The 10,510-nt window shown below is 29.8% G+C and overlaps 1 protein-coding gene across 1 annotated transcript; it reads right to left on the bottom strand.

The window, feature by feature from the left end:
* Positions 1–7,521: 7,521 nt before the first annotated feature.
* On the bottom strand, positions 7,522–9,463 carry LOC114184547 (thioredoxin-like 1-1, chloroplastic). Its single transcript, XM_028071877.1, has 4 exons — positions 9,058–9,463; positions 8,515–8,691; positions 8,237–8,401; positions 7,522–8,132 (listed from the first exon to the last, which is right to left on the bottom strand). Exons 1-4 carry the CDS (start codon positions 9,439–9,441, stop codon positions 7,863–7,865), a joined length of 996 nt encoding a protein of 331 aa, XP_027927678.1. The 5' UTR covers positions 9,442–9,463; the 3' UTR covers positions 7,522–7,862.
* Between the last annotated feature and the right edge of the window lie 1,047 nt (positions 9,464–10,510).

The raw sequence follows: 10,510 nt of genomic DNA, 5'->3' as shown, positions 1-10,510 counted from the left end.
ATGATTTCAGGGGATAAGCCAATGACACAATTGCATATTTTTTTCAAAATGTTCTTGGTATTTAGAAACAGTGCCTAGTTGGTGTAACTTGAATAATTTTGCTTGATGGTTTGTGTAAGAGGATGGACCAAAACGAAGTTCAAGAGAACGAGTGACCAATTTGTGAAAAGGTTGTTTTGGTGCATCCATTTAAACCAACTTAGGATCACATCTTTCATGTGAAAGGTGACCATGGATAGATGTTGTTCAAGGGGTATTTGATAAAAAGAAAAGTATTTCTCAACTTGGAATAACCAATCTAAGAGTTATGGACCTTCAAAAAAAGCTAGTTATAGTTTTAGTGATTGGATAATGAGGGGTGGTGGGGGTGGTAGGTGTTGATGGTGAAGGGCATATATGGTGGTTATAATGGCTTCGTGGAAATGGTTGTTGAAGGGGTTAGGTATGAAATGTGTTGGGAAACTTAATGGAAGAGAAAAAGGAGGAAGCATAGAGAAAGCAATGAAAGCACCAATGTTAGACCTTTGCTACAACTACACTAAGATTTCTAAAGGAAGAAGAGAAGACACTAGGTGGGAGTAAACATTCTCTGCTCTTGTTTTCCTTTCATTGGTTACCCTAAGTAGGAAAAGTTATTGGGCCTAAAGTGCCCAGGTAAAACAAAAAAAGAGCAATACAAAATGAATAACTAACAACCCAATTTTAAATAAAATATTCCATATATTTAGGCTTCCAGTGTTCACGTGGAGGCCTCTTAGAGGTGTTGACCCTTTTTGTATCAAACTCCAACTCACAAACACACTAACTAAAATGCTTTTTAAACCTTATTTCCACAAAGTTGTCATTCTTTGATTAGTTGCAGATAAATAATATGTAACTTAAAAATATAGGAGTTAACAAATATTTATGCAAAGTATTTTTATATTGATTTGTTTGTAACTCAGAATATGTCCATTCTTAATCAACACAATCAAGTTCTATTAACATTGTAAGGTACCAAGTAAGTATTATTTGGATTCAACCATTTTTTTGTTAAACCTCGAGTATTATTTGGACTCATTCACTCTTGGCTAAATGCAAAGCCTTCCTTGGACAAAAATTTCGTTCTTGAAATCGAAGAGCCTATGTTTCCTCTAAATTTTTATTATAGATCATAACTTACATCAATTCTCAAATAACACATATTGATTATATTCCATCTTTAGTATTATCAGAGAATACATATTGATTATATTTCATGTTTAATATTCTTTCAATATAAATTAAATTGGAGTTTAAAGATTAAAAAAATAAAAGCATATTGAAAATACAAGTAAAGATGAAATGAGAAAATCAAGATGGTTAAAGGTCAATTCACAATGTTAGAACCACACAATTCCTCTTATCATAATTCTATAAAAATTCATATCCAAATTTGAACAATTAAGTGATTCAATTAATCAATTAAACCAATTATATGACTCAAATCAAAGTATCATTCATTCTATTTCACATATATTTATCATGTCAACATTCAATTGATTCCTAATTTGATTTCTAAAATTAGAAATGAAAATTACAATCATAAAGTGCAAATAGTTGATGCAAAACTCAATTTAAATTATTTGATCTTGACTATATGAATTAGTTCTCCAAGGATGAAGCAAAACAAGGAAATGAGAGAAGAAGTGGAAGAGGCAATTCCAAAAATTGAGAGAAAATAGAAAATGAAAAAGCAATTTTTTAAATTAGAAATTAAACCAATGATTTTTGTCTACATGTTTACAGCATATTTAAACTACATATATACTTTGAAATTTTAAGTAAATATGGACCTAAACTAATTACGAAAGTCCAAAGAAAAACAAATACTTACGGGTTCCTTTATAAAAAATTCAACAAATTTGTCTTAACTTGAAAAAATCGTAAGAAAAATTAACGAAGAATTTCAAATCTAAAAAGCCATGTGTCCATTTTGAAGCATAAAAAATGTATAATCCAATGCAACTAGAATCAACTAAAAATAATATCCGCAAAAAATAAAAAGGTATGACCAAAATATTAAGTATAGATCCTTTAGCGGAAAATACAAAATTATAGCAAATATACATCAAATTGAGCATTTTGTAAGTTGGAGGACCAAACTAAACATAAAAAAAATAAAGTTAAGGGAATAAAAGTAGAATTTAGCCAACTTATTAGTATAAAGATAAGTTACATGCAACCTTGTATATAAGTTGTTAATATTTATTTCTTCATCCTCCCTAGATGAAGCATTTGATAAAGATTCGGCATTATCTTGCCAAGCTATATAAGCTTTCCTAACTTGGCCTCCTTTCTTAGTTTTAGTAACAATGTTCTTATCCTTATTTTAATTGTTGAGACATTCAATCTTAATATGTTCCTACTTTCCGCAGCTAAAACAAGTAAAATTTGGTGAATTAAAATCATATTTGGTATTCATGTATATTTTTTTATAATAGTTTTTGTCATTTTTTCCTTTCATAAAAAACCTTCCAAAATTTTTAACAAACAAAGTCAAATATTTTCAGTCACTTTTAATATTTGATATACCTTCATGTATGACTTCTAGTGTATCCCAGATGTCCTTCCTTTGTTGAACTGCACTAAGACACTATAAAAAATTCACCAAGACTTAACATATATGATAATATATTTGACACAATCTTGTTGAGGCATTTATTCTCAACAACAAACTATTCACACCAAGGTTTTTCAACAATTTCATTGTCAAAAACATGCACAGAAATAAACAACACATTTATAATTGTATCTTAAGTACATATTGCTCAATAAATTTAATAAATTTTTTTATTCTTACTTTTCAAAATTTTTAGTTTACCCTACAAATATAGGTGGTCTATTGATATATGCATCTTTAATAAAGGGGAGCATATTATCAACCATTTTCTTGGAAACCAAACTAGAACATGAGTAAATCTCAAGAACCTAATCTTGATATAAATGAATACCTTTTGGAGGTTGAGTTTGAGAGGGAAGTGAATTGAACTAGTACCAATTTTTTGAAATAGGATAACAAATAGTTATTAAACATTGAGAAAAATGCAATAAATTATTTTTAGTGTAGATTTAACAATCAAATTCAAAATATTTCAAAAATTATGTGCAATATAAAGGGATATAGAGACAGAAATAGACACCAAGATTTATATTGTTCACTTTATCACAAAAACTATATCCAATTGCTCAACTATACCAGCCAAACATCACACTATATAATTTCAAATTTAAACAACATTCAACAAAATAATGAAAGAAAAACATACACAAAACATAAGTTATGAACCCTACAAGACTCAACTTCACACCTTGTAACACCTTCTTACAAGATCAACAAGATCAACTTGTAAACCCTATCCAAGTTATTATATAAACACAAAAGTACAACAAAAGAACAATATCACCTGGCCAAGAGATCAAAACAATAGTAGTAAGATACACTTGGAGATAAACTATGTTTTCTTGGTTCAATCAAGATGTTGATCATAATTTATTCAAAAAGAGCCTCAAGAAAAAATGTAATTTGCTCAATAGTTATTCTCTCTTGGAATTTAAAATACCTTTTAAATATCTCAATTTTTAAAATTCTCTCTTGCACACCTTTTTGTGTTATGTGTTTAGTCTCATCCCACGGATGCAAACCCTTACATTTATATGAAATCAATCAAAATTGAAAAAAAAGTTGTAACTCAAATTAAAACATAAGTTAATCCTTATAATCTGAGACTATAGAAAATGTGATTTTATTATGTCTTAACATGGTTCAAATAAAAATGATTAAGAAAAAAATTGAAAATAACTTAAAACAAACAAAATTTATGCCAACAATTTGAAGTTTATCATGTCTTCTTAAAATTTACACCAACAATAATTGATAGAGTGATACAACAATTGTACTATTGAAGTACCAATAACTATTACTTTTTTTCCTTTCTCCTTCATACTAATATTTTAATAAATGTGTTCTCACCGTTTATATCAACATAATAGTGGGATAATGGATAGAGGATTGTAAATAAATAAAATACTTTCGTTCAGTTTAGACAATGAATAGAATTTGTTGTGTTTATACATGTATGTGTGAAGTATATGATACTCTTTCTAAGAAATAATTTAAATTATTTAAGTTAATTCATTTTTTAATATAATTAAAAAGTAAAAAATATTGTTATTAGAAATTTTTTAATGGGAAACTCAACCATAAAATAAATTATTTTCTATTTTATCTCAAATATATTATATCTTTATTTAAAATTTTGATTTTTTGTTCTTATAATTTTTATTTTGCAACCAATTCTCAATTTCAATAAGTTTTGAGTTGTTCTTCCTTTTATTTCTTATTAAATTATAATATTTGTAAGCTCAAGCACAAATTCAATCTAAATCTAATACTATTATGAGATTTAGAACCATTAACAAATTGTATTAAAAATGAGTGAAAGAGAAATGATCCACATATATTATACATTTCATTTTAAAACAAAGTAATACAGTTAGGTATAATTGAATTGTACAGCATAATAAATTAAGATTTTTTTTAATTAAATTCTGTGTCACTATTAATAATATGGTTTAATTATGCCTTTGGTCCCCATTTTGGAGTCAAAATCTCAAAATGGTACCCAAATGTTTAAAAGTCTCAAAATGGTCCCCTTTTTTGTTGAAACGTCTCACGTTTGCCCTTGCCGTTAAGTCAACATTGACGCCGTTAGAGGGAGTGCCACGTGTCAGTTCCTCGATTTTTTGAATTTTTTTATTAATTTTTTTTTGAATTTTTTTTTTATTTTTAATTTTTTTTTTGAATTTTTTAAAAAAATTAAAAAAATTGCCACGTGTCAAGCTGTCATCGTGCCACGTGGTAGTGACAGTGACACGTGTCAGTATTACGCCACGTGTCATTTTCTTAGTCTCAATTTGGTCCCTTTATTTTAATTTGTCTCAATTTAGTCCCAATTTTTGTAAAAATTGAGCAATTTTGTCCCTCTCCAAATTGAAATCAAATTTAATTTCTGTATAAATGTACACAAATATTTCCATCAAAATTGATATTTCAAGTAAATATTTTTAACCAAATTAAGTTCATTTAATTAATATTTTACATTGAACTTTATTTAAAATGGTTTAAAAGTTGTTAATAGAAAATAATGTTAATAGAAAAAAAAATCATAAATTACCTAGTTCATGTTACAATAAAACACATATAAATTTAAAATTTGAAAACAATTTTAAGTAAAGTTGAATGTGAAACATAATTTTAACTAAACTTAGCTATGTTAAAAATATATAATAAAAATATCAATTTGAATAAAAATATCAAATTTAATAAAAATATTGGTATAACATTTATATAAAATTAAATTTTGTTTCAATTTGAAGGGGGACAAAATTGCTGTTTTTACAAAAAATTGGGACTAAATTGAGACAAATTAAAATAAAGGGACCAAATTGAGACTAACAAAATGACACGTGGCGTAATATTGACATGTGTCACTGTCACTGCCACGTGGCACGATGACAGCTTGACACGTGGCAATTTTTTGATTTTTTTAAAAAAAATTCAAAAAAAAATTAAAAATAAATAAAAATTCAAAAAAAATTAATAAAAAAATTCAAAAAATTGAGGAACTGACACGTGGCACTCCCTCTAACGATGTCAACCTTGACTTAACGGGAAGGACAAACGTGAGACGTTTCAACAAAAAAGGAGACCATTTTGAGACTTTTAAAAATTTAGGTACCATTTTGAGATTTTGACTCCAAAATGGGACCAAAGGCATAATTAAACCTAATAATATTGATAAGTATTTCGATGTAATTTCTTTTTCAAAATTATTCAGCTGTCCGAATTGATTTAATAGTATTAAAATTTAGAATCCGTGGCCGTTTTTTATTTGTAACTAAAAGTTGCCACTATAATAGGTTTTAAATTTAAAAATTATTTTCACAAAGATTAATAAATTTATTTTATTTTTACATGATTTATTTTGTACCAAGATTTAAAAAATCCTTAAATCACAATTATGAATATGAATTAAATAAAATTAAAGAATATAATTTGATTATTATATATAGTGGAATGGAAATGTATATAAAATAAAAAATAAAATAGTTTAATTCGATAACCAAGTCATCAGTTTGACTAGTAGTTAGTCACCCCAGTTGATAACTAACTAGTTTGATTTTTATAACATTAATTAAAACACAACTAACATTGCCATGTCACATATTTATTTTTGGTAAATTATTATTGTAATTCTTTATTGTTAGGTTAGATTGAACTTGATTTCTTATGTCATAATATTTAATTTAGATTTTTATATCTTTAAATTGATTCAAAATACTCTTGACTGGTTGAGCACTACAAAAGTTTAACATAAAAAGAGACAAACTCGTATACTTCGAAAATTAAAAAAAAAAAATGAATAAGAAGGTACTGGAAGTAATATTATATTGAGAAAAAAGAATTTTAATATTATGAAATTATTGTATAAAAGAAAAGGAAAGAGAAAAAAATAGGGGTGGAGCACGCAGAAAAGCAAGAAAAGGCCACACTCACCCCTACGTGCGTCAACACACCACACGCAATCTTTGTCCTAATTTTCTTCCTTTTTCTGGTTTTACGTCACGGATCCAAATCTCCAACCACCATTTTGTTTTCATTTGCCTAAATATTTCTACGTTTTCTTCTACCTTCACCTTCACCTTCCTACGCTGCTAATTTTCTTCTCTATAATCTTCCATATCTTTGTAATGCTACCTTTTAACATATCTTTTATAAAATAATTTATTAGATCTATTATTTTATCCATCATAATCTAACTAATTTTGTTATCAATCTTATAAAAATTAGTCAACATAAAACTACTGTAGTATTAGAATTATAAGCTACTTTTATCAATCTAAATATTTTATTTGTTGAATATAGAGACGTGGAAGTGACGATAAGAAGATAAATGAGTAGTGGCACCATCCAAAAATTCACAAATGGCATGCTTCTCTGCCTGATGTTCTACTTTTCAAAAAGGTTCTGGAATGTACATTTAGATAAACAATTTGAAATATATATTTGTTTCCTATATGATAAAACTATATGTTCAGATAAACAACTTCAGAAAAAGCCTTTTTTTTTTTTTAATTTTCGCTGATTTGTGTTCGTGTTTTTTAAGTCGTTTTTGTAACTTCAAAACTATGTTATAGTTAGTTAAAAATATAAAAGAGTGATATTGTCCGTATTTAACTTAAATTATTCCCATCTATGCCTAACTCAATTATAGTTACTCTTCCCACAAAAATCACTATCCCTTTTCAACTACAAACCAAGCATGAGAACAGAAATAGCCCACCTCATTTCCTTCTGTGGAAAAGAAACTCAACCACAAATTCTTCAAATCAAAACGTGATCTCGGTCAGAACCACAATACCTGATATCTTAACTTGGCATCACTACTACCATCTACTTCAGGATCTAGAACATTACAGAACTAGGGAAAATATTAAATATTTTTTCAGAAAAAGAAAGAAACAAACTTTCCATTGATGAATAAAATGACATTCATTTTTACAACAATAGGAAATGATTCCTCCTCACACACAAAAAAGGGTAACTACTAATGCTACAATCTCTAACTTCCCTAATCCTAGCAAGGCAAGGCATGGATCCAAAAAGACATGCCCAAGAGGAATACATCATGCATATACTGTCATATACTACTTGACCTTATCTTCCATGATATCTTCATTCTCACAAGTATACTACATGAAGATGTATTGCACCAAAACAAACCTATACACTGTACAAGGGATGGAGTCAGATGATGGGTTTTTCTTGCAAACTGACCACGTCATCTCCCAGCAGTGGCTAAGGTTTTCTCTTTGGAGACCTCAGAAAAGAGAGTCAATGAATGAAGAGATTCTGAACAAGGAACAGGAGTGGAAGCAGTAGCGAACTCTTCATCTGCATGTTCAGGTTGTAAGGGATTTGGTGAGTAGGTGAAGGAAAGATCTTTGTTGGCAGCAAGAGCAAGGAGCTCTTTCTCCTCTAACCCTTTGGTTGGGCCCAAGCTGCATCTATCTGGGGAGTGTTTCGCCAATGCATCTTTAAACTTCTTGATCTGTAATTAAATCAGATTCAATGCTGTTACTAAGTCATGTAATAATCTACAAATACTTAAATGTCAAAGATATGATATAAAATTGACATAGCATGTATACTAACCGTGGCATTGGTGCAGCTAAAGCTACATAGTCGACCTTGAGCACCTCTATAGAAGCGGAAGAAGGGAAGAACATGGACATTGAGGCTATAACACATGGACTTCTGCTCCTCATAGTTCACCTGAAGGAATTCAACATCAGGATTCATCTCTGCCAGTTGACATATCTGCCATACCATAAACCAAGGAACATCAGAACAACAACACAAATTAACAGAGCATGAAATCAAAAATTGTCATGTGAGTTGATCTTTGAATGGATCAAGGGGAAAAAGAATACCTTAGGGTGAAGGGCTCTGCAGCCACCACAACCGGGAGAGAAGAAATCAACCACCACCAACTTGTCCCCTGCGCTTAACAGTGATTCTACAAGATCTTCGGCGGAAGTCACCTCTTTCATGTTGGGTTGAAGCCCCTTTTCCCACCATTTCTGAACTTTACCTATTCTATGGGTCATCTGCAAAATTCCACAAAAAAAAGGTTCAGAAACCCCATGAGACAAACACAAAATCTTGCCGAAATAAAAATATATAAGCAATTATGAAACTTTTCAAGAAAATTCACAGAATTCCCAACAACATAAAACGTCTTACTTCCTTCTAAAACCCAAAATTTACAAAAATCCCACAAGAAAATTCCAGAAAACCTCTCTGAAGAACACAAAATATTCCCACTAGAAACTAAAATACAAGAAACTTGGAAACAAAAATGTCACGCAAGTTAACGAAACTCCCGGCAACAAAAAGGATCTAATTCCTCGAAAGAAAAAAAAGTTCAAATTAAGGGTATAGTAAAACCCACAAGGGGTAGTCATATAACAAACCTGAACTGCAGTCGAAGCTCTCACCCGCGAACTAACCCTGTTGGGTATTCCTCGATTTACGTGAAAGATAAGCTTTTTACCCTGAAACTCAGAAGAAGAGGACCAAGATCTGAGAATCTGAGACTTTAACTTGAGAGAAGGGAACCTTCCGACGCCAGAAACAAAGCTACAAGAATTTGGAACCATGGATACTCTTCGTTGGTGGCGTTGACTACTACCATTCCAAGAAGAAACCAAACTCGCCTTGGTCAAAGCTTCAGCCATTAAATTTTCCTTCGCTTCAGAAACCACAAAAAATGAACAAACCAGAAAAGCCTGTGTTTTTATGTTTGAGAGAGAAGAAGAAGAGGAAAGAGAAAACCCTGAAAAGAAAAGGGTACGCATAACAGAACTTTATCCACAAGTGACGGCAAATCGACGTGTAAAGTTGCGGGCTTGAAATGTTAGTAGATAACGTTGAATTGTTGTTCAGTGAACGGCTGTGATGGGAAGACGCGGAGATCAACGGCGGCAGAGTGATCATGGCAGACACGCGGCGAACTGTTGTGGTTGGTTGGTTAATCACCATTGGATAAGGGACTTTCAAGGTAGGTGGGGCCCAAACGTGCGGTGGATCGTGATGACAGGTGTTTGAGTTGCGTTTTCGTTAGATTTGATCAGTGGTTTTGGATAAAGGGATTTGGCACATTCTTCCTCTCCATTTTTTTCTCCTCAAATGAATTTTCTTTTTAATTTATTTATTTTTATTCAGATTCTTATGTTTGGTTTTGATCATTCCATAATCAATTTATGAAATCAATTCATTATTAATAAACTGTATAGAGATATTCAAAATCAATGGAATAAATATTTACAGAAAAATAAGAGTGCAGCAGCATCGAAATATATTTAGATCGAATAGATTTCTTGCATTGAATTTTCATGAGTATTTGACAACAAAAATTTTATATATATCTCTTTTTAATAATTATCCATTTATTCCATACTTACATCATATTCAGTTTATTAAATTTAATGTTGATATAAATTCATTTATATAGGTGGCCACGGCTTTAAAGGTGTCTTTTCTTTGGGAGAAAATGACTCAAAAGTTTAGAAAATAAATTCAAAAATAAGATCTTTTATTTAAAATATAACTTTTGAGGTTTCTTTATGTAAAATTATTTATTAAAATCTACACAAATATTTGACATGTGACATCTATTTCTAGTAGAGTAATCTACTAAAAATAAGCATCACATAATCATAATATAAAAGAGCACATGACATGAAACATACATGTACTAACTATTACAGTTATCCATAATATACTTGGAATGAAAGTTTAAGCACACAATGTCATAAAACATAACACAAGAGTACTATTGTTTTGCAAAAGGATTGCTCAGCGAGCAAGGAATTTAAAACAAACTAAGAGTTCTTCAAAAGAGTTCAACTGTATATACACTAAATA

The sequence above is a fragment of the Vigna unguiculata genome, chromosome 1 (assembly GCF_004118075.2).
Source record: "Vigna unguiculata cultivar IT97K-499-35 chromosome 1, ASM411807v1, whole genome shotgun sequence".
NCBI lineage: Eukaryota > Viridiplantae > Streptophyta > Magnoliopsida > Fabales > Fabaceae > Vigna > Vigna unguiculata.
Note: the sequence above shows the minus strand (reverse complement) of the source record. Positions and strands in the feature narration are given on the sequence as shown.